The sequence below is a fragment of the Cnephaeus nilssonii genome, assembly GCF_951640355.1.
Source record: "Cnephaeus nilssonii genome assembly, chromosome: 11".
NCBI classification, from domain to species: domain Eukaryota; kingdom Metazoa; phylum Chordata; class Mammalia; order Chiroptera; family Vespertilionidae; genus Cnephaeus; species Cnephaeus nilssonii.
The window spans coordinates 89,618,183-89,642,617 of record NC_137082.1 but is presented as its reverse complement, the minus strand read 5'-3'; the positions used below and the strand labels follow the sequence as shown (position 1 = coordinate 89,642,617).

The 24,435-nt window shown below is 45.0% G+C and overlaps 1 protein-coding gene across 3 annotated transcripts in view; it reads right to left on the bottom strand.

The window, feature by feature from the left end:
• DSC2 (desmocollin 2) overlaps positions 1-24,435 on the bottom strand; it is a 32,541-nt gene that overhangs the window by 3,708 nt on the left and 4,398 nt on the right. For all 3 annotated transcript variants that reach the window (XM_079784984.1, XM_079784986.1, XM_079784985.1), the window contains exons 2-14: positions 20,098-20,182; positions 19,028-19,227; positions 17,782-17,901; positions 15,981-16,136; positions 14,580-14,724; positions 12,510-12,676; positions 7,990-8,124; positions 7,557-7,742; positions 4,653-4,909; positions 4,386-4,528; positions 3,308-3,535; positions 1,912-2,148; positions 1,415-1,539 (exon numbers count right to left, since the gene is read on the bottom strand). In XM_079784984.1, the coding sequence (XP_079641110.1) occupies positions 1,415-1,539; positions 1,912-2,148; positions 3,308-3,535; positions 4,386-4,528; positions 4,653-4,909; positions 7,557-7,742; positions 7,990-8,124; positions 12,510-12,676; positions 14,580-14,724; positions 15,981-16,136; positions 17,782-17,901; positions 19,028-19,227; positions 20,098-20,182 (2,184 nt within the window). The remainder of the gene's footprint in view (positions 1-1,414; positions 1,540-1,911; positions 2,149-3,307; positions 3,536-4,385; positions 4,529-4,652; positions 4,910-7,556; positions 7,743-7,989; positions 8,125-12,509; positions 12,677-14,579; positions 14,725-15,980; positions 16,137-17,781; positions 17,902-19,027; positions 19,228-20,097; positions 20,183-24,435) is intronic.

Here is a 24,435-nt window from a genome sequence, read left to right as displayed (position 1 = left end):
CACTTCCTCCCAGACTGCCCAGCTTCATCTGCTAAAGCCCCCCAGCGCCGCCCGCCGGCAGCCAGGCCTCCAGGACTATGTCTACACGCGCTTCCCCTGCTCAGTCTAAAGCCACTCCCGCCACCTGAGTGGGGAAACAGAGATGAGGACCAGTATTTTCATTCCGTGTCAAAGCTGGTTCCCCTTCAACTAAAACAAGAACAACAGAAATAAAGGGGCCACAAAGGAATCTTCGCTGTGGCCTGGGCACGTGTGGGCGGGACCCTTCGATGTGTCTCTCTCACATGGATGTTTCTCTCTCTCTCTCTCTTCCCCTCCCTTCCACTCTCTCTAAAAATCAATGGAAAATATCTTTGGGTGAGGATTAACAACAACAAGAATTTCAGCTGCAGTAATGAATCTTTGCCATCTAAATAAATAAAAACACATCAGCAGGGAAAGGAAGGCTACCAGAGGTTGCCCCTGATTTGCTATGTTGTGTTGTTAGAGAGAACCCCAAGTTTCATTTTTCCCCACACCTTCCTAGACGCCACCACCCTTTTGTTTTCTAAATCTCTCCAGCGCTAACCATCGATGATGCCTTTTGCAGGGAAATTACTTGTTCCTCATGGACATATTAGGCGAGAAGTCAAAGTTGGGGCAATGTAGTCACTCGCTGGCCTTGCTGTTTCATATATGAGACCCGAGACTCCTCTCCAACCCACATGAGAGCCAGAAAGACTCCACTAAAGTCCTTCTCACGCTGACCCAAGCTTATAGTCAGTTTAGTGCTGTTGCCAAAAAATAAGATTAAAATAATTATGCTAATGATCAGTGAATAATTAATTGAAACCTTTTACAACACAAACAGCGGTTTCAATAGATAGATAGATAGATAGATAGATAGATAGATAGATAGATAGATATGTAATGCTGAAATCATGAAACATTTGAAATGGGAAGTAATGCTGGCAAACTCAAGGACTGTTACTATTAAGGAACACTGTGTGGCCACATGGAAATGCCACCGATTGCCATGGGAATCGATGTCCTGTTATATGTTCCATGGGAACGATGACGTTTCTATATAGCAAGTTACCTGATTTCAAAAGAACTTTGTTCAGAAAAAGATGATGACCGTTGGTTAGGCCAATGTACCCCTTGTATTTATTTTAAAAAGACAGTCCTGGCCGGTGTGGCTCAGTGGGTTGGGCACCGCCGTCCTGTGCACTGAAAGGTTGCCAGGTGGATACCCGGTCGGGGCACACGCCAGGGTTGCAGGTCCGATCCCCAGTGAGGGGCGGGCAGGAGGCAGACGATCAATGCGCTCACATGGGTGTTCCTCCCTCTGTCCCTCTCCCCTCTCCCTTTCTCTCTCTGTAACGATCAATTGAAAGATATTTAAATAAAAAGATAGAAAAGACAAACCGCTTACCACTTTGTCATCGCCAGGCGCCTCGGTGTTGGACACAATGAGGTTCTGCTGGGTGACATCATCAGGGAGGGCCGTGGGCCTTTTGGCCGGCCCCGTGGCCCCACAGACCAGGGTGAAGAGGATGCCTGGAGGAGGAGAGAGAGTCCCTGAGGTTAGCACCCGACAGCGGGAGGAGGGGATGTCTGATGTGAACACCAAGGTGGCTTGCCAGAAAATGCACCCACGGGAGCTGGTGCCAGGGTGCACAACAGACACGCCTGCCCTCAGCGGACAGGGCACAGCGGCACGCCGCATGCTGTGCTCCTGGGTTAGGTTTTGTTGACGCGGAGGTAACAGTGGGAGTACAAATAAAGGCACCTTCATAGGTACATTAGATCTGCGTGTACATGGACATCCGGCTCCAGCCGAATGAACAGCCACAGGTAACGGTGCTGCTCTCACCGTGTGCCTGGAAAGTTACTGCGAAGGCTATTATTTGGGTGCGAGCAGGGACTCACAAAACAGCAAGGCTATGCCCAGCAGGATGGCGAGGATGGCCCACTTTCCAAGTCGGAACTCCCCGGCGCCGGTCCTGGGGACCCCGCGGAACGAGCAGTCGTTTTCGGTGATGCAGTCACACATGATGACAGTTAAGGGCGTGACGTGGGACAGGCCGTGTCTGTCGGTCACTCTGACACGGACCGTATACGATCCAAACGGGGCGTCGTTTTGATTGTAAAGACGGGCTGCTGTATCTGGAAAAAACAAGTAAATAAAACTAAGCGTCATAGAATGTCATCGCTTTCTCCAGAGCCCAAGTCGCTATGACAGGACCGTCCCCAAACTTCCCTACAAACGGGCGTTCCCGATGGGATGGCACAGCAGCTGCGAGATCGCAAATGTGAACAGACCAAGTGGTTCAATCTGCAGCCGCTGCAAACGTACTGCATAGAAACGCTGGTCCCTGCTGCCCCTTTGAAAGGGTCTTCTGGTTTTTGCAATAACATTTATCTGTCCACGAATCAAGTCTCCCTCTCCTAACTAGGAAACTTGTGAAGAGATTGCTTTTCATCACAGCTTTGACAAATTTAACATGAGCATTCGGGGTATGATTTCTTTTAGACACGATTCTGACACAGGGCCTCGGCTTGCCACTACGGCTTCTATACGACCTCATCTTCCCTCCTCCGTCCTGCTCTCCCTCTCCCTTATCCAAGCCCTTTCTTCTTTTCCTTTGCCACCACGAGAAGCTGAGGAGTAGTCGCTGAAAGCATGGGATTGACACTCTTTCCGGGGCATTTTAAACACAAACCCCGCTCAGCTCTATTGGTCTGGATCCTAAAAGGGGGGGCGCAGGGAGTCAGGGCATCCTGGGCCCCGGGGGACAGTCAGCAGATGGAGAAGCTGCGGAAGGGTTAAAGGTCCCTTTAACTCTCGCCATTCTCGTCAGCAGAGATGTGATTGTGCTTCAAGTCAGAAGTACAGGCAAGGAGCCAAGTTCGGGGAGAATCCCAAGCAGAAAACAATAGTGATGGCACAGGCCACTCTGCGGTGTGTGGATGTGGAGCAAGAGTGAACATGAGGATTCACGTTAACACCTAAGGGACCCTGGCACAAGACTGAATCGAGATGAGCCCTGGAGAGGTCCAATTCCTGCCACAGAAACACTGAGAAACCCGCCTTCTTCACTGGTTCCCACTTCCATGGCAACAAGAAAGAAGTATGTCCGGGCGGCCGGAGGAAGAACAGGATAAAGGGCGTCAAATACATTAGGATGGGGAAGGAGATCAGACTCTGATTGCACACCAGAAACAGATAATGTTACCCCAAGAAATTTAATTTCAAAAATTGAAAAGGAAACCATATTTCAGACATCCTCGTGGTGAAAAGGACCAAGTGTTCAGACGTCCATACCGTTAATTTTTGTCAGTCCCCACATTCTCTGGGCGTCTGAGTCAGAATCCTCCTCCAAGCCGAAGCTGAAGGGCGGGCCGTTGACAGGGTCATCGGGATCGAAGGCCACGATCTCCGTGGAGGACATGGTGGGCTTGCAGATCACCGCCGTCTTCTTCAGTATGACTGGGCCGTTATCATTCACGTCTTCCAGGATGATCCCCAGTGTCCCCGTGCACGTTCTCCCAACTAGAAAATCGGATATAAAAATACAACATTGAATGTTTGGAGTTTTCACTAGGAAATTATGCATGAACATTTTTATTTAAATATTTATTGGGCCCCTTTCAAACGGGTCACACAGACAATAAACTGCTTTTGAGATTTGTCATTCACTCCCTAAACAGCTACAATAGACATGGAAACTTTTATGGACGTGAGTTTTGACTAATTTTTAAAAGGAGAAAGGAAGGGAGTACGGACAGGGCTTAAAAAATACATTTTTTATTTTATGGCGGGGCAATAAGTATGTTCTCCTTATAGTGAATTTTTCTGCCAAACAAAATATTATAAGAGATATGATTACATAACTTGAAGCTAATGTTACTTGTCATTTTTCTCGATATTTAATGCATACGTAACTTTTAAAAGTGATTCAAGTTCCAAGCGTTTCTGTGACTGTTATTTTATCCTGACATCTAAAACTGAGGGTGCTGCCCTAACCGGTTTGGCTCAGTGGCCAGAGCGTCGGCCTGTGGACGAAAGGTCCCAGGTTCGATTCCGGTCAAGGGCATGCACCTTGGTTGCGGGCACATACCCAGTAGGAGGTGTGCAGGAAGCAGCTGATCGATGTTTCTCTCTCATCGATGTTTCTAACTCTCTATCCCTCTCATTCCTCTCTGTAAAAAAAATCAATAAAATATATTTTTTAAAATAAATAAATAAATAAAACTGAGGGTGCTATTAGAAAGCAGACAGGAGTTAAGAAGTTACAGCAAACGTCTCCATGACCGTAAATGCCACCTGGGGAGAAATACTCTGAGGATGTATACCGCTGGCTTGAAAGTGTCCGCGGCTGGCTTAAGGACAACGCTCTTACCTTTGTCTGTTGCAAGGATGGTGACGTTGTAGACCCCATTCCTGATGGACTCGGCCTCTCTATCCAGGTTTCTAAAAGTTGTAATTGACCCTGTGTTTTCATCAACAGTGATCCAGCCCTTTGGGTCATTTATTTTCTTGTACCTGTCCATAAGGAGTTAAAATAACAGAACGTATCATGAGCCAAATTACAATCCTGGTGTCAAAATGAATTACAAATGTAAAGACCATGGTAAGTTTGGAGTTCGTGACACTGAGTTATAAGCACCTTATGTCGCTGCCACCCTTCGTGTCTGGGTTGTACGCTTTGTATCCGTTGCTCCTCGTGTTCACCGGCGCGTTTTCTTTAATCCGAACCGTCTGCACGGGAGGGACGCACTCGGGGCCCTCGTCCTGGTTTTTCACGTTCACCGTGACGGTGGCCGTGCTCATGGCTGACCTTGAAGTGGTTTCTCGGTAATACGGGGCTTCGTTAACCACGCCGATTTGCAGGGTCAGCTGCTGTCTCTCCTCATAATTCAGCGGCTGCAAAAGCAAGTGAGTTGGAAATCAGTCCAGGACACGGACTGCGGGGCAATGCCAATGGGGCTGCGGGGTCCCCTTTTGTACATATTCACAGGGAGCAGGGATCAAAAATCATGACAATGATGACATTCCATGGGCAATTTAATGGAATGTATAACGTATAACTGACATAACATGAACGAAGGCGGTATTATACATTATACAGATGACATTCCATGCTGGGCAACGGCTTGCTTTTGGAATGCTGGGCAATGACTCCTTACACCTGGAACTGTGTCGGTGCGGTGCTGGGAAGGGCCGGGAGAACATTAAACACGTGCCCAGAAACGAGGTGGTGGGGGAAGGAGGGTAATCCTTCACCCGACTCAGTGTCTGGTGAAACCGGCAAAACCAAACCAAACCAACCGAAACCCTGCTCCCCAGCTGCAGATGAACACAAGGCACATCACAGCTCCTGACACCAGTTTCAGGACGTGGTCAGGGAAAGTGCTTCCAGGTTAGCACCTGAGACATTCCTTTAGGACCGTGGTCGGCAAACGGCGGCTCGCGAGCCACATGCGGCTCTTTGGCCCCCTTGAGTGTGGCTCTTCCACAAAATACCACGGCCTGGGCGAGTCTATGTTGAAGAAGTGGCGTTAGAAGAAGTTTAAGTTTAAAAAATGTGGCTCTCAAAAGAAATTTCAATCGTCGTACTGTTGATATTTGGCTCTGTTGACTAATGAATTTACCGACCACAGACGTAGGGGATCCAGACCCTAACCAACAGCTCTTTGCTACTCCTTTAATTTCGGGACAGCTCCTGAGGTGAATAAAATGATTTGAACCTGGTTTGAGGTAGAAAACATGGATCAAATCTTATAAAACACTAGAGGCCCAGTGCACAAATTCGTGCATGAGTGGGGTCCCTTGGCCTGGCCGGTGATCAGGGCGATCGGGCTATCTCGCTCAGTCTGATCGGGGCTGATGGGGCCCAGCTGGCTGGGGAGCAACCACCGGAGGGCTCCAAGGAGTGTCTGGCCTGTCACGCCCAGTCCCGATGGGCCAGACCCCAGCAGCAAGCTAACCTACCAGTCGGAGCGTCTGCCTCCTGGTGGTCAGTGCGTGTCACAGCGACTGGTGGAATGGTCGGATACTTAGCATATTGCGCTTTTATTATATAGGATTTTTAAAAGAGAAAAGACATGAAAACAGAAGGTAAGCTCCTGGCCATTACACTTTGCTTTTTTATCTTTTCTCATCCTAATTACTTTCCAAAAAACTGGCAGTGCGGAGCTGAATGGAGGGTTCTTGTTTTGCCTGCTGTGTCGTTGTAATGAGAATGCGTGAGAGCATTTCCTACAGGACAGAAACGGGTCAGGCCTCAGACTTCACAGAAATACATTCCCTTCTTAGAGACCAAGGATGAGGGCAGGGGCTGTTGGGTGAAGAAAGAGAGAAGATTTAACCTTTTGCACTCGAATAAAGGAATTAGAATAAAGGAATCGAGAAAAAAGCAAGCGAGTGCAAAGGGTTAAAGGACATTTCTTTGCTATTTTGAAACCAAGAAAACCCACCCACCGACTGCAGCTAATTGTCATCATTGTGAGAAAAACGCACTCATCCTTTTTGATCCATGCTCCCTGTGAATATGTACAAAAGGGAAGCCCCACAGACCCAGCACTGAATCGTGTTCTAGTTAACGAAGCAGCAGGTATGACTCTGTCTAGAGCCGAAGAGGCTCAGATCACTGTATGCGCTCACTCTGGCCCTGGAGTGAGCGGCGAGTTCTACGGAGATGCTGTGGAACAGTATTCCAAAGAAGGTGTACAAGTATCCACATGTTCGAACGGCCAGCAAACTAAGGATGAGGTGCACGCCGGACACACAGCACGCTCTACCAGCAGCCTCCCTGTGGGTGTGGCCAGGAGCAGCTAGTCACCTGGGGAAGCCCCAGCTGCAGAGCGATGGGCTGGGCACGCCTGGCCCTGACCCCTGGCATCACAGCTGTACGAGTGTCTCAATTGTGAAGAGACACCGGTTACACCGTGGATACCATTATCATATTATTTGAATACATATATACCTATTTTTAAATCACGACTTTCCACGAGGTTCCTCACACTAGTAATTTTTAATTGATTTATGGAGATAAGAGTTGCTTCTGAAATATAAAGTGCCACTTATGGGCTATTGAATCAATTGGCCAAAAGGTACACATTTCCATTATAAAGTCAATATGTCATGGGAATCATGGGAATGTCATGAACAGCATGGTGATTAGAGTTAATAATCCCGTATTGCATATTTGAAAGTAGCTAGGAGCATGGATCTTGAAAGTTCTCATCACAAGGAAAACATTTCTTGTAAGTATGGGTGGTGACAGATACTAAGTTGACTTTATTGTGGTGATCATTTTGCAATACATACAAGTATCATGTTGTATACCTGAAACTGATGTAATGTTATGTCAATTATACCTCCATTTAAAGAAAAAGGCTCCCAAAATGATATACCCATCCCATTATATATGAAGAACATAGCATTTACATTTATCTATATATCTATATTATTCCTACATTTATCAAAATTCCTTCCTTTTCATTAACTCTAGTATACTAATCTATCATATTGTAAGCTACGGACAACTAATTTACTGACTTATTCTTACCTTAACCACACACAGCACCCCTTCATTGGTTTTGGGATCTGTTACAATTTTAAAATGTCCATTTTCATTGCCCATTAAAATGGTATACACAGCTCTCCAATTAGCAGTATTAATTAAATCCTTATCCTCAACGCTGACACGCAAGATTTCCACATCCACTGTATTCTCTTCCACTGATGCCACATACTAAAATAATAAAAACAAAACAAACAAACAAAAAAAGAGTTAGTAACTCACAAAAGCAGAACACCGTGTGATGGAAGCCTGCTTCTTCTCATTTCCGAAGTTCTGTGTTTCCATGATTTTAAACTCCAACTCCACGCTGCCGTCAGGGGACCCTCCATTTGAAATCACGGGACATGGAAGTACCTGGGCCTCGTCAGCCACGCACACTGGGCCGCGCGTCTTTCTCTCGCGGAGACCGTGTACTTACAGAAGAGCGTGTGAAGGTCGGCAGGTGGTCGTTGACATCTTCAATGTAAATGATGCAGGTGGCAGTCGTCTGCAAGCCAAAATGTTGGCCGTTCATGTCTTGCACTTTTATTTTCAACTGGTACTTGTCGAGTAACTGGAAGGAACGTAAGAATTCAATGGCTGAGTGAAAGCACCATTAGAAACGGAGTCTTATTTTACACTTTACCATTTCCCCTGCATTAAGAATATAAGAGGGACACTGTTCAAGTTCATCGCTTTCAAATGCTGGCAGAGGAACAATCTCCTCCCACTAATAATTTTCAATTAGTTCATGAAAGCAGAGCAGTTTCTCAGGCTTAAAGTGCTACTCGTAGATGGTGGGATCAATTGGTTTTAAATTTACTCAATGGAAAGAAAAGATATAGTCCTAGCTCAGTGGTCGGCAAACTCCTTAGTCATCAGAGCCACATATCAACAGTACAACGATTGAAATTTCTTTTGAGAGTCAAATTTTTTAAACTTAAACTATATAGGTAGGTACATTGTTATTAACTTAATTAGGGTACTCCTAATTTTGTGGGAGGCGAGCCACAGTTTGCTGACCACTGTCTTAGTACAGTTAACATTGCCTAGTAATCAATCAAAACCTTTCTCTCCCACCCAAAGCACATTCTTGTATGTTCAAAAACAGATAGCAGTGACTCATGCCAGATGACGTGAATATCATTCTATGAAAAAGAGAGATTTTAAACATTTACATTTAAAAATTTACATTGATAAAAAGATCATTAAATTAGCATGAAAGCAAGGGTCGGGGCTATGTCATTTTTTGTCTCCAAGGAAAATAGAATCTGGCTCTTAGGAATCTCCATTCCTCAGAGATTGCAGAAAGCTTACCACTAGTTAAAAATGTGTTCCTCCTTGTGGTGGTTTTATTTATCGTAAGTAATTGAGGTATAGATTATAAACACGGAGAATAATGCCTCCAGACTGAACATGAGAAGACTTGGGTTCTATTCCCAACTCCCAAAATAACAAAATGTAATCGCAGGCAGTTGAAAAATTCCCCTTACCTAGGTTTCCTCTTTTATAAAACAACTAGAGGCCCGGTGCACAAAATCTGTGCACGGGTAGGGTCCCTAGGCCTGGCTGGTGATCAGGGCCAATCAGGGCCTTCTGGCTGCCAGCCAGGGCCTTCCTTCGTTCCGCACCGCCCCCTGTTGGTCAGCGCACGTCATAGCAAGCAATCGAACTCCTGGTCTCCCAGTCAAACTCCCGAGGGGACAATTTGCATCTATATATTTGCTTTTATATATAGAGAGATGATAACAATGCATAATTCCTACATAATCCCCCTCTTTTCATAAGACAAAAATAATATGCGAAAAACCATCCTAACCTTCTATGTAGAATATTCACCTTCTTCCCTTAATTCCATCACCTCTTAAACTTCCTTGTCTTCATTCATTCCCTTAAAAACTAAAATTTCTCTCCATCTCTATGCTTTTCATACATAATTTTTTCTGATTTACTTTTCTCTCATAACCAATCACATATGTTGGCTTGAAAAGTAACAGCCCTATTATATTTAAAATGTATTAAACATTTTAAAAACCTCATTCGAGTATACTTCCAGGAGGAAATATACATTTTATTTGTAGTGGACTAAGACTTATTAGAAATAACTCATTGATTGGTTGATAAGAGAAGACATGTAGTGTTGTGGGCCTAAGTATTAACTTGTGATGTCCTCCCATGGAAGAACAACTCCGGTGTTCAAAGGCCTTCAAGGGTTGGAGGTAGCAGATGGAAACCAGAATCCTGGAGCCGGAAATGGCTCCAGAGCCACGTGATAAAACCGTCCCAAGACTCCTTGGTTCGTCTTCAGCCGATTCTGTCAGAAGAATCTACTCAAGGGACTGATTCACAATCTGCTTTTCCTGATTACGTCAAATCCATGAAGGACCTGCATACGATGCAGAGCTGTAACACGAATTCATGCATTTATCCAGGAAATGATACTGTATTCTTCACTGGCACATACTCACAATAAAAATAGATGAGTTTATAAATAATAAGACAAATAAGTGCCAATTTCACTGGGGAATTTCTTTGTGGATGCGGTGAAAAAAAATGACTAATTTATTCAGTTTCAGTCCACAGCACATGTGAAGAAATGGGAGGTGTGAATGGGGCACTTCTGCTGAATAACACAGTCGGCGGTTCCTCTCAAGGAAAAGCACTCGTGTGACTGTTTGGTTTATGAGCTGAACTAGCTGTTGCTGTTGTTGTGTTTATAAGCTACCGTCTTTAGATGAAAGACATCGATGGCTCTTCAGATGGGTACATCTGAAAGACATTTTGTCAAACATCAAGTTTGACACTTTGAGGGGGGAAAAACTATTTGCTACCAATAATACATTGGAGTGTTTAAACAAAAATGAGAATTCTAGAAAATCTTTACCAATCACTGTGGTATTAATGCAAGTGAGGAGGTGGTTTTTCAACATTGTTTAATGCAATGTGTCCATATTTGGGAGATCCGCATAACTTAGTGAACCAATATGACGGATGCGTGGTGTCACAAAATCATACATGGTTAAACCGTCCACACACAGCACAGACAGACCACAGGGCTTTAAGGGAACAACGTATGGTCCACGGATGAGCCTTCAGAGTGCACTCTGCAAAAAACCATTTGGGAAACGACCACTTGTCACGCGTGGGTGTGGTACTGAAGATGAACAGCCACAGGATCTGAAATCACCATTAAAACACTCTGCTCCTTTCTAACGTCGCTTCATGTCGGGTTTTCCTTGTTTACTCTAGCTAATCCTGCATCCTATAACAGACTGAGTGCACGAGATACGGGAATCCATCTGTCTTACGTAGCCAGCTATAAAGAGATTTGGAAAACTATATAATAACGTCACTATTCTCATATTATTTATTATTTTGGATAATAATTACTTTTTAATAAAAACGTTATTTATGTTAACATGTAACATACCTATTATTATTTTAACTGGGTAATTAAATATATATTTTACATTTTTATCAGTTTTAAATGCTAATGGGTAAATACTGATAAATATAACCCACATATACAAAATATCTTTGGGATCTTCAAGAACACTTAAGAGTGTAAAGGGATCTTGAGATCAGAAAATGTGAGGACCACTGCTCTATTCTATGAGGGATAGAGAGAAGAAGGGGAAATGAATTTGATACAAAGTTTTAGAAATCAAAGAAATACCTGAAAAACACATAATACTGTATTTTAAGATTAAGGGTTATAAATGTAGTGAGTTGGCCAAATAAACTGTCTAAGAATTCAGCTGAATATGTGCTTGGTGGAGGAGGTAGTTGAATAACCAAGTGGATAAGTCAGTGGTTGGCAAACTCGTTAGTCAACAGAGCCAAATATCAACAGTACAACGATTGAAATTTCTTTTGGGAGCCAAAAACCAACTTCTGCGCATGGCCCACGAAGTTTCAATCGCACTGTACGTGCGCGCCCACACATATTTTGTGGAAGAGCCACACTCAAGGGGCCAAACTGCTGCATGTGGCTCGCGAGCCACGGTTTGCCGACCACTGGGATAAGTGACTAAACTATGACAGTTGACAGTTACAGTGGAAAGGAGAGAATATAACAGGAAAATAGTTTTGGAGGTAGTATCAACATGCTTTGGAAAGTGATTTTGATCAAGGGGAAAAGAGGAGATTTCAAATACAATTTGGAGAATATGAATTCAAGGTCATAATAGAAAAATTATTAATAGGACAAGAATGTATTGATGGCATTCTGACTAGAAGATGTGGGAAGGAGCGCCTGTACAGAAGGAAAGAGGAGCTGGATTTCAGATGTGCTGCATTTAGGTGCCTGTGAGATTTCCCAGAGACAACTGAAAATGGCAAGCCAGATATTAGAGAGATATGGTCTTTTTTAAAAAAAAAAATTATTGATTTTTTACAGAGAGGAAGGGAGAGGGATAGAGAGTTAGAAACATCGATGCGAGAGAAACACCTATCAGCTGCCTCCTGCACACCTCCTACTGGGGATGTGCCCGCAACCAAGGTACATGCCCTTGACCGGAATCGAACCTGGGACCCTTCAGTCCGCAGGCCGACACTCTATCCACTGAGCCAAACCGGTCAGGGCTAGACTTTTTTTAAGCTATGCAAGTGGACGAAAGCAAATGAGCTTCCTGAGGAAGACACGATGCAGACAGAGAAAGGAACACTGTTGTATTTCCAAATTTCTACACATTTCCCAAAGTTCCACTTTTCCTATTTGATATTTGCTTTTAATACTACAATTATTTATATTAGGAAATTCGATTTTATAAAACACAATTAGAGAACACATTAGAGATTCAAAATCAGTGCACTGCAAAGTTACTGACCCCCATTAACATACTTAACATGGTAATATTTGGAAAACTGGATTCATGACATACTGTTCAAAAACACACTGACTACAGGTGCTACTAACTAACAACATGGCGAACAATACGTGGAGAATGTTGGCCTTACCTCTCTGTCGAGCTGAGACGTCGTGGTGGTAATCACACCTGTGGTCGGGTTCATGAAAAACAGGGTGGGGGCCGCCGGCAGCTGCTGCAGGATGGAGTACTTGAGCTGCGTGTGCAGCGTGCCAGGCTCATCGCTGTCAATCGCACACACCTGTCCCACGGTGGAGCCTGCACAGTGGAAAATCCTCTTTAGCTGCCAAAACTTTTACATTCTCAACTTTCCCTTTACATACATGTTATTATTGATTTCAGAGAGGAAGGGAGAGGGAGAGAGAAACATCCATGATGAGAGAGAACCATTGATCGGCTGCCTCCTGCACGCCCCACACTAGGGATGGAGCCCCCAACCCGGGCATGTGCCCTGACCAGGAATGTGACCTCCTGGTTCTTAGGTCGATGCTCAACCCCTGAGCTACACCAGCTGGGCTCAACTTTCCCATTATATCATTCCTTTCCATCTACCGTATTTTTCTGGCGTATAAGACGACTGGGTGTATAGATTTTCCTGGGTTAAAAAGTCGTCTTATACGCCGGAAAATACGGTACTTCGAAAATGCTTTGGAAAACTTACTTGTATATCAGAGTAATAATCGTTTTTATTATAATAATAGTTTGTGGATTTCTAAATGAAGCATCCCCTCCTTTTCAGTATCCCAGCGGCCTAACATTTTGGAATTTGGTGACCATATCCATACTGCATTCAATGTATAATTTTATAAATGTTGACACTATTCCTTCATGGTCTTTGTATTTCTAAAATGAAGAGTTCTAATTATTCTTTGGCCTTTTTCTATTTGTAAACTTGTACTTAAATTGATCATACGGGTCCGTTTTCTCTGAAAATTCTTGGTTTAGTTGGATCTTTCTAGAGGAAGACTCAAAGACTGCATTCTTCCAGCTAACATGGTGCATTCCCACAAGATGAGAAAGCATCTCTATTATTATCAATGACCTTGATGATTGTGCCCAGAATAGTGTCAATCATTTAATCACTATAGAACATCAGTAGGTCTCTTCAAGGCTAAGATTTTACTATTTTTGGCGTACATTCTCTTAAAAGGATTTCCTTTATCTCACACATTCTTCTTCAAGCTAAACTGTCCCCTATCCTTTCTGATTCCACATCTTCCCTGGTGATGTTAGTTACACAGGAAGGCAAAGTAACGTTTATGGAGGAATTCATACTTTTCAGACACTGTGCTTGGCATTCCATGTGTATTATGCTTCAACTAGAGGCCCGGTGCATGAAATTCGTGCATGGGGGTGGAGGGGTGTCCCTCAGCCCAGCCTGCTCCCTCTCCAATCCAGGACTGCTGGATCCTAACCGCTCACCTGCCTGCCAGCCTGATCACCCCCTAACCACTCCGCTGCCAGCCTGATCAACTCCTAACTGCTCCCCTGCCAGTCTGATTGTCCCTAACTGCCCTCCCCTGCTGGCCTGGTCACCCTTAACTGCCCTCCCCTGCCAGCCTGGTTGCCCCTAACTGCCCTCCGCTGCTGGCCTGGAAACCCCCAACTGCCCTCCCCTGCAGGCCTGATCGCCCCCAATTGCCCTCCTCTGCGGGCCGGGTCACCCCTAACTGCCCACCCCTTCAGGCCTGGTCACCCCCAACTGCCCTCCTCTGCCAGCCTGGTCAACCCTAACTGCCCTCCCCTGCAGGCCTGATCGCCCCCAACTGCCCTCCCCTGCAGGCCATCTTGTGGCGGCCATCTGAGTCCACATGGGGGCGGCCATCTTTGACCACCTGGGGGTGGCCATCTTGTGTGTTGGAGTGATGGTCAATTTGCATATCACTCTTTTATTAGATGGGATTACTCTTCATGACAAACCTGCGTATTGATACCCCCTGTTTCAGACAAGAAAACTAAGACTTGTCAACATTTTAGCAATTGCCCAGGGTCCCAGCACACAGCGAGCTAGTGAAAGGCAGAGAGAGTCGCACCCAGAGCAGCCTGAGAAGTCCCTCTTCCCTACCAGTAGGATATGCTGCCTCCCAACGGCAGAGGAAAACTGAACTTTGGAATTGACACACCAAGCTGCCAAACATTGTTAAAGTGGGTGGGTACTCACCAACTCTGGAATGTTCAGCAATTGTAAATATGTAAGTTGAATTTGTGAAAATTGGGTAATTATCATTTTCATCCTCAATTCTGATTACCAGGGGAAGCGGGAATTCTGGATGGTAGCCATCTGGAGTTGATGCGAAGGCCACTATCTGTGAAGAGAGTAAAATAAGAAGAGCAAAAATAATCCACCAAAATATGGTTCACACTAGTGTTGGCTATAAGCTGCACACTGTTCAGTACTGCAGTGTGAGGCTTACCACTTGTTATTGTATCTGGACGTGGACATACCCTTAAGGCCACAAAAGGCGGTTGATTTCATGATGTAGCCTAGCACTCTATGTTTAAATTGTCTAATGTAATAACAGATAATTCTGGTTTCCTCACTGTTGCTGTACAAGAGTGTAATGGTTTTTATTATTATTTTCCCAAAACAGTCTTAAGGATGATTATATTTTGTTTTGTTTGAAAGTTTCAGGTGCATTAATTTTAAATACAATTTTCTGGATCTTTTTCAACTTTGGATCTTTAGGACTCCAAATTTCCCATGTGCTGTTAACTTAGATATTGTCCTATTTTATACTAATTTTGGTTTTAGGCATATTGATGGTTATATTTAGATAACTGTCTTCATATAAACTTTTTGATTTAAAAAAGGGGGCGTGCGAAATAGAACAAGTGAATGGCTGTAAGTTGTGTGGACAATGCAACCTATTTCTTTTGATTCTGTAATATGAATTTCAATCCCAGTTCTTCTCAGGACAACTGCCATAGAAAGAACGGAACAACACAGGTATTTGGAAGGCCATGCTGTAGCAATTCTATCCCTAACTATTTAATTCAAAGTATAAATGCCTGTTCAGTTAATTTGGTCTACTAGTGAATAATTAATCAAAAACAGACATAAACTAATTAAAATTGATTTACGCTAATGACCAGGTCCTCCTGGAAAATCAATACATTAGGTTAAATTCTTACATTATTAGCTCTCATTCCTCCAAGGGAAGTTACCCAGATGATGAAACGACTGAATAATCTGTCCGTAGTCCTTACTTGCTCACAAGTTAATTTTCTCCCATTGCAAAGGTATGGGGCCTAATTCTAAATGTCACTTAGCTCCCATCTCTCTCTCTACCAGAAAGAGGCTCACAGAGCTTTTCTGTCAACTAATAACTGTTTTTGAAGGGGTACTCCTTTTCCTTTTTGAAAAACAAACAGCAAAAACAGTAAAACTATGACACCAAGAAGTTTCTAAGAGAATCAATGAAATTCTATCTGCCTCAAGCCAAGTCGGCGCTATCGGATGCCTCGATGATAAACTCAGAAGACAGAAAAGGGTAAATGAACAGAGAAACACAATGGCCAAGTTTAATCGTTACTGAGACAATATGTCCACGTTAGACTTCACCTCAAAAGAGCCGTACTGCTCCCGATCTACAGGACCGGTACAGAACAGGTTCCCAGTGTTCCTCTCGACGTAAAATAAATTCAGAGGTGCTTTGTCGACTCCAGGCCCGCTTATAGAATAGTATATAGTGTAGTTCTGTGCTGTATCAGATTCGATCTAGAAGGTAGATATTATATACGTGAGACAAAATTTTATTTCAGCAAAACCTTCATCTATATATTTATATAATCACATTGCTGTTTTTACTGAAATTGCTAACCGCCCTCTATTTATTATGATGTATGAATGAAAAGCAAAAGAGAATAAGGACATCTGATAATTGAGAAATTTCAAGAGCAAAGCATGAAGAAAGTAATGTAGTAGCATCTTACTTCTCCAGAATAACTAAGGAAAATGTGGTTCAAACATCTACGACTTTGCCTGTCTTAGAAAACCAAGTATTCTGAGCATGAAAAATTATCCTGCTGCTTTTCCTTGCTGTTGTTAATCCTCACCTGTGGATATGTTTTCCATTTATTTTTAGAGACAGTGGAGGGAGGGAGGGAGGGAGGGAGGGAGGGAGGGAGGGAGGGAGGGAGAAAGTACTGATGTGAAAAAGACAGGTCTATTGGTTGCCTTTGCACGCACCCAGACCAGGGCTGGGGCTTGAGCCTGCAACTAAGGTATGTGCCCTTGACCGGGAATCGAACCCAGGACCCTTTGGTCCACAGGCCGATGATCTCACCACTGAGGGGTTGGCAAAAGTAGCTTTACAGTTGTAATACAACTAAATAACACAATAATTAATAAATAATAATACAAGAATGAACACTGTTCCACATGCTCACAACTGTAAACCTACCTGTGCCCACCCCGTAGGATAGCAGATTTGAGATAAAAAGTGTTCTGCCTGCACGGCAAAAACTTGGAAAATGCTTTGCTGAATTAGTGTCCGTTCTTTGTCAGCATCTGCTTTATTACAGGAGCCGAGGTTCTGTGTGTGGGGCGGGGATCATGGGAAAAAACACGGCATCATGTCTGGGCCAGTGTAATCGTCTGGCGCTTGATTCAAAAGCAAGTTTCTCCCAAGTTGTGTCCGGCCTCTTGGTAAGATCCTGACTGTACACTGGGGTGACGCACACAACTGCTTCCCAGCCATGTCTCTCAGCTCTGTCTGCTGGCGTCTCAGCCCAGAAGGCTGTGGGCGGAACGTGAAGGAGGGTGCTCTCTCACCGTTTCAAGAACTGAGGGAGAGAAGCCCGAGTCATGGACCGAATGGTGGTGGCCACTGGGAGTGGAAGAAGGCAAAGAGAGCTGCTAAGGTTTCCACAAAACATGAGAGAGAGACAGAGAGAGAGAGAGAGAGAGAGAGAGAGAGAGAGAGAGAGAAGAGAATGTGGATCCAGTTGATGGAAGCAGGGGACCTGGGGATAAGCAATAGGAAGGTGTATGTGTCTCTTCCCTTCACAGCATTTGGCCTTTTCTCAACAAGCAATATTCATCCTTTTTTAGAAATGTTTGGGAATTTTCTAGACCATACCCCTTGTTGATCCCCTTGTTGATAGGAAAATCCATTAGGGAACCATGTGTTTGTAAGTCTTAACTGGGCTTTACAGTTTTAATAATGGCTGTTGCACAACTAAAACTGCAAAAAGTACAAGTAGGTATAAAGACATATATTTACCCCCATGTATTTAAACATATGCTATGCATCCGCATTCATTCATCTATCACACACCACTCTGATTGAAACCCTCGCGGTCTAAAGTTAAAAGCTGGTGGAAAGCACCGCCCTTCCCAGCGGGCAGAAGGCGGACCGCACCTGCTGCAGGAACAGTGGAAAGGGACCCAGGGAGTTCTCCATCATTGAGCAAGGAATGGGCGCCCACCTCCTCTTGGCTCGTCTCAGAACCTTTTCTCTGGGATGACTCTGCTGGAGTGCCTCGATTTAGGAAAAAAGAAAAGAGAAAGTCAACGGCCATTTCATTCTCTAGCACTGGAACGCTGATGCATCCTTCTGCTCTCCCGGGGCTGAGCGGGGAGGTGTGTGACCGGGGTTGTGCTTGGAAATAAAGCTAAACATCAACACTGCAAAACGATCATGAAGAAACAACGCGGCAGCCCTCTTGCGAAAATAACGGGACGGGCATTTGGAAGAGAGGGAGATGGAACTGTAGGCCGAGAAGCCACGCTGAGAAAGAAGATGACTCTCGCCACATTGCCATGCAAAACCATGGAAGGGGAGATACGCAAAGAACATGAGAGGACTGTGCGCCCTTCGGGGTTTGGTGTGAGCTTCTTCCACTCACCAACAGGGAGGAAGGGCCGGGACCCCCAGAGAGAGCTGTCAGAATGAGGAGGGAGACGTGGTGACAGCTCCAGCTGGGGCAGGGAGTGCGGCCGGGGGGGGGGGGGGGGGGGGACAGAAGGCACTGTGAGCTTGGGCGTCACCATGCCATAAGCACAGGTCAGGTCCAGACCACCACCTGAGATAGCCATCTACGTTCTAACCCTCAAGACCATGCCGTCTAAGGCCTAACCATGCCGTTCTAACCGTTCATGCCGTCTAAGGCCTAACCATGCCGTTCTAACCGTTCATGCCGTCTAAGGCCTAACCATGCCGTTCTAACCGTTCATGCTGTCTAAGGCCTAACCATGCTGTTCTAACCGTTCATGCCGTCTAAGGCCTAACCATGCTGTTCTAACCGTTCATGCCGTCTAAGGCCTAACCATGCTGTTCTAACCCTCAAGACCATGCCACGAGGCCTCCAGATACAGTTTCAAAACGTGTTCTTAAAAATCGATTCTACAGAAAAGACAGAAAGTGCGCCTTCGTGTCTACTCTCAAGCTCTCATGCTGTAGCTCATCTCACGCTCCTGGATGTCCCAAACCACAGCCTCTCCTGAGCCCGTGCGCACAGGCCTCTCCCGTGTGAACACGGATAAGCTGGTCACGGCTTCGTCCTCCTGCAGCTAGACTATCCCTCGCCGCTCTGCCTGCACGTGCTCCCGGGATGGGGGTTACACCTGGAGGACACCCTTCCCCACTGCCTTTCGGAGTGTGGTACCTGTGTCTGACGCTCTAAATGGACGTGTATTTTCCTGTCTTCGTGGGTCTGCGAGTTGGAAAGGGAGACGGTGAAATGTCTCTTCGCGGAGGAGAAGAGAACAGCTGTGGCCGTGTAGACGGAACCGTCTTCTAAGACCCGGAAATCAGCATCACTGGAGTGGATCCGGTTTGCGGACTGCAAGCACCCCTCCAGGTTCACTGCGAAAGAACGTGCACGGCGTCCTTTGTGAGGTGGCGCACGCTAATGTACGGTTTTAGCGAAATGTACACATGGGGCAAAAACGTAGAATTAACCACTGACACTGGTACATCTTTCGCTTTTAAAAGAACATATAAAACTCTGGGTAACTAAGTTGTGCTAAACACAAATGAGCACACGCATCACTGCTAACCCATATACTAGACCCTTTTATAGAGAGGTATTTGTCTTGATATAAAAGCATGGAAACCCCATTGTTTGAATATTTAAATTAACACCAAAAAGAAGTTTTTTATTACATGAAATTAGTACATTTGAAGTAAGTAGAATCTAGAGAATTAAAATGGGCAGTTACTGAATTAAGATATTCTTGAACTCTTTATGTCTATTATTAAATAGTCATCATATTATGTGTTCTCATTGGTCTGATTTTTTTTCTTATACAGTTGAGTTATATACAAAATTAATTACTGAAAAAACGATATGTGAAAATCAATGTCAATAAGATGCCAAAATGTTTTAGGACAAAAAATCCAAAAACAATACCATTAAACTTAGGAAACAGTTTCAACACAATTTCTCCATTTCACAGAAACATGTTAAAACATATGCCATCTCCTTCAATTAATGCGAATATTAATAATTTTTATTACTCAAAGTAAACATTTTATCTATTTCATATAATCATGTTTTTAAATAAAACAACACACCAATATTCCTTTCATTGGAATGATACCATAAGCATTATAAATGATAATGTGCTATATTAGTTCTAACTCTTGGTTCCAATACTGTTATTCCTCTGAAAGTTACACTCACTTCACCAGATCGTACAAATCAGGCTTTTACCTACTTTGGCAGTTTCTTACCTCTACCCACAAATTTCTCAGCATCCAGTTGGGAGGGAACATGTAGTGTCACTGTTTTGCACGCATCACAGGCACATGTTAAGATCTAAAAATCAATTCAACATTATGAGTTAAAAATACTTTTAATGTATATATAAGTTTATATAAATTATAAATTTGTACAATTATAAATCAGTTTATATAACTAACAAAATAAGGTCATAATTACACTGGAGTAAAACATCAGAAAAACGGTATCAGGGTAAGAAGAAAACAATAGACTGAGTCCTGGCTCACGCCTTCACAGAGAATGTACACTCAGAGAATCGCTCCCATCGTGGGCTTTGTCTCCTATCCTATAAAATAAAGCTAGTAATCATTTCCCAAACTCAGTGGGTATACTGAGGAACCAAAGGCAACCTATGCCAGCAAGCACCGAAACTATTAGGAAGGCAGCACAGGTTTGTAAATAGGAAGGAGAAACAAAAACAAATCAATGAGCCAGCAAAATGTTTCCATTAATTGCCAACTGCCTAATTGAGCTGTGGTACCAAATAAAAAACAGCCTAAATAAAACCCCAGAGCTTCGCCCTAGCTGGTTTGGCTCAGTGGCTAGAGCGTAGGCCTGTGGACTGAAAGGTCCTGGATTTGATTCCGGTCAAGGGCACATGCCTGGGTTGTGGGCTTGATCCCCAGTAGGGAGCGTGCAGGAGGCAGCAGATCAATGATTCTCTCTCATCACTGATGTTTCTTTCCATCTCTCTCTCCTTCTCCCTTCCTCCCTGAAATCAATAAAAATGTATTTTAAAAACAAAACAAAAAAGCCCCAGTGCTTCTGAAGAGGAGCATTGACTCACTGCCCCGGGGTGAAGTGGCCTGTTTCCATGTAAAACGCCCCCCAGGAACGAGCACGTAACCTTCAAATACTAACTTATTTTGAAGGTCCATCTTCTCATAAAGGAGAGTTAAGGTCATTTTAGAAAATATTTTACTTAAAAAAAATTTTAATGATTTAGTGACTTATGGTGAACCAACCAATTCCAATACAATATATATTTGAACACACTGCAATTTAATGCCGTTTTCTCTGACATTTTACAATGGATGCTTCTGAAAAATGCACCGTTTTTCTTCTATAGTTTGACCAAATGCAAGATCAGTAAAAGTAACATTTACATCATTACTTACAAAGTCTATAAACATAAATTAAAATCAGCAAAACTTGAATAAAAAATTTTACTTCTGCCCGGCAGACGTGGCTCAGTGGTTGAGCAACGACCTATGAACCAGGAGGTTACAGTTCAATTCCCAGTCAAGGCACCTGCCTGGGTTACGGGCTTGATCCCCAGTAAGGGGCGTGCAGGAGGCAGCCAATCAATGACTCTCTCTCATCCTTGATGTTTCTATCTCTCCCTCCCTCTCCCTTTCTCTCTGAAATCAATAAAAATATATTTAAAAAAATAAATTTTACTTCCAATACACATCAAAGAATCTTTATCTAATTTTAATTGCATGTGTAGAATCAGGTAACACAGAATTATATTTCACTTGGAAACTGAGGACAGACACCATGAAGAGAGCGTAGGAACTGGAAGTTACAATATGGGAGGAACTGTCCAGGATGCATAGTCCAGAGAGAACAGGAGTGCAGTCTGAGGACTGAGGGTCCCAGCTCAAGGTGATTGCAAGCAAGCATCCACTTTCTCATTCAACCAACTTTCAGGGGCTGCTTGCGAGCTGCTGGGCAGAGTTCAAAGGCTACAGCCATGAACAAGGCAAAGTCCTCGACCTCATGGAGGTGACATCATAATGAGACTCAACAAGTTAATACACAAATGCACAAGGTCACATGAGGCCAGGAGATAAACGTTACGAGAAAAACAAGACACGGAGAGCGACAGTGGGAAGATCAGACGCGTGAATGCAATGAGGACAATGCAGCAGCGGGAGAGCCTTCCGGGTGGACACACCAGAGCAGGTGTCCTGGGAGGGAACTGGTTGAGTTTTATGGGGACAAAACGGAGGCCCTCGTAGTAGAGCAAGTGCGGGAAGAGTGACAGGAGACAATGTTAAAGAGACAGTCAGGGCATATCACACAGGGTCTAAAAGGCCACACGAAGGAGTGCAGGCTTCACTCTGAGTGCAGAGAGGAGCAGCCTCAGGTTTAGGAGCCGCAGAGGCGTATTCTGGCAAGTATTTACATAAAATCATTCTTCATTTGCACAGACTCCTTCCGGTGCCTATGTGACGATGGGCTACAGAGAAGCAAAGATGGAAGCCAGGAGACCAGTTTGGAAGCTATAGCAGGACTCTAAGAGAGGGAGGATGGTGACCTGGACTACGTAAAAACAGGGGAGAAGGAGAGAATGAATAAAGACGATACTTTGGAGAAGTGTCCTATACATCCACTCATTGATGCATCCAACAAATATTTAGGAATGTCTGCCATGTGTCACACACACAGCAGTAAACACGATCCTCACAAACACTCCGATTCAAGGGCAAGGCATATTTGCAACTTCAGTGACGTAGGGTAAGGGCTGTGACAGGGAAGCACAGGGCACTATGGGAGAGCGGGGAAACCAGCCCCAGGTCAGAGCCGGATGATGTCACCTGAAGAGTGGCGGCACGGTTATCCACGCCAAGAAGGAGCAGAGTTTATATGCTCCAGGCAGAGGAATGGCAGATGTAGAGGCTCAGAGACGGCACAGACCTGAACATGAAAATCTGGAAGAGCCGATGCATATAGCACAAGAGGAACAGAAGTTTAAAATGTATTCTGACAAGTAGGTGTGGACAGATTCTGAAAGCATGAACAAAGCACATGGGTCTTATTTCCTACAGAGAATCAGACAAAGGCTGGTTGTAAGCAGATAAATTACATAAGAACCTTTCCATTTGACTAAGTAAGTCTGACCTGTGTGAGGAATGGAACCGGGAAACCATTTTCACTTCCAATGAAGGCGGCCAGGACAGTCACACAGACCCCCCGTGCCAAAAATGAAAATGACGGATACGTTGTTTTGGAGACGTCCTAAAGCATCTAGCAAGGAATTGCTAGGCAAAAATAGGGCAAAGGAGGGACTCAGAGTAGTAACTAAATATGACTTCTGATCCGAAAAGATTTGACTATTTTTTTTTTAATTCCCTGGAAAAGAGTGAAAACAAAACATGGGTCCACCTTAGATCTAAGACAAGTGTCGCCCACATTAGCCTGGGACCCAAACACAAAGCCTTCATCGGAGGGGTGAGCTGGAGGTAAACCGGCCCTCGCAGGGGTCTGGGATACACATTCCTGTCACTGGCTTGGACTAGGAACCTCATGCCAGGAATTCACGAGGTCTAGGAACCTCATGCCGGATGGGGCCTGCTGGACAGGGGGAGGGACCGCAAGAGGTTTGCTGGCTAGGGAAGGGGCTGTGGGGGCACACTGACCACCAGGGGGCAGCTCCTGCATTGAGCGTCTGCCCCCTAGGTGGTCAGTGTGTGTCACAGCAACTGGTCGACCGGTTGTTCTGATCGTCGGGTCATAACGGTCACTTAGGCTTTTATATATATAAATTATAATCACAACATCAATAGGAAAGCACAAATGGCAGCCACACTAAACTCAGCAACAAAACAGACTTATGAAGGCCATTGTTTACAGTTAATGTGACATCTATATATTTAAAACCCGAATATGCAAATAGACCGAACGGTAGAACAACCAGACAGCCAGACCACTGGTCGCTATGCGTGCGCTGACCACCAGGGGGCGTGCACAGACCATGGCAGGCGTCAGCAGCAGAGCACGGAACATGGAAGGCATCAGCCACAGCGGGATGGTGGAGCAGGTGAGCAGGGGAGCCAGACCAAGGCGGGGCACCGGTCGCTGTCATCGGGGCGAGCCTCTGGTGGTTACTGAAAATTCTTTGCTCCCGTGCACTGTGGTCCCGCTGGGCGCTCACACCTGCTGCCGGCGCCAGCCCTGCTCACACCCACTGCCGCCACCCGGTGCCGGCCCGGATCACTCAGCGCCGTCAGCGGGTGCGAGCAGTGGCTGCCCACCCCGATCACCCATGAGGGCTTCTCCACTTCCCCCTGCCCCTGAGGGGCAATCAGGGCAGCAGCCACCACTCGCACCTGCTGACGGCACCGGCCCTGCTCACACCCGCTGCTGGTGCCAGCCCCAATTGCTTCATGCCATCAGTGGGTGTGAGCCAGGCCGGCGCCGTCAGCATGTGGGAGTGGCGGTGGAGGGAGCGGGGCTGCTGGCAGACAGGGGACTGGGGGCCACGGCGGGAGAGGCCAGGAGGGGGCGTGGAGGATGGGCCGAGACCTGCCCCTGTGCCCGCTGCAGCCTCGTGACTCACAGTT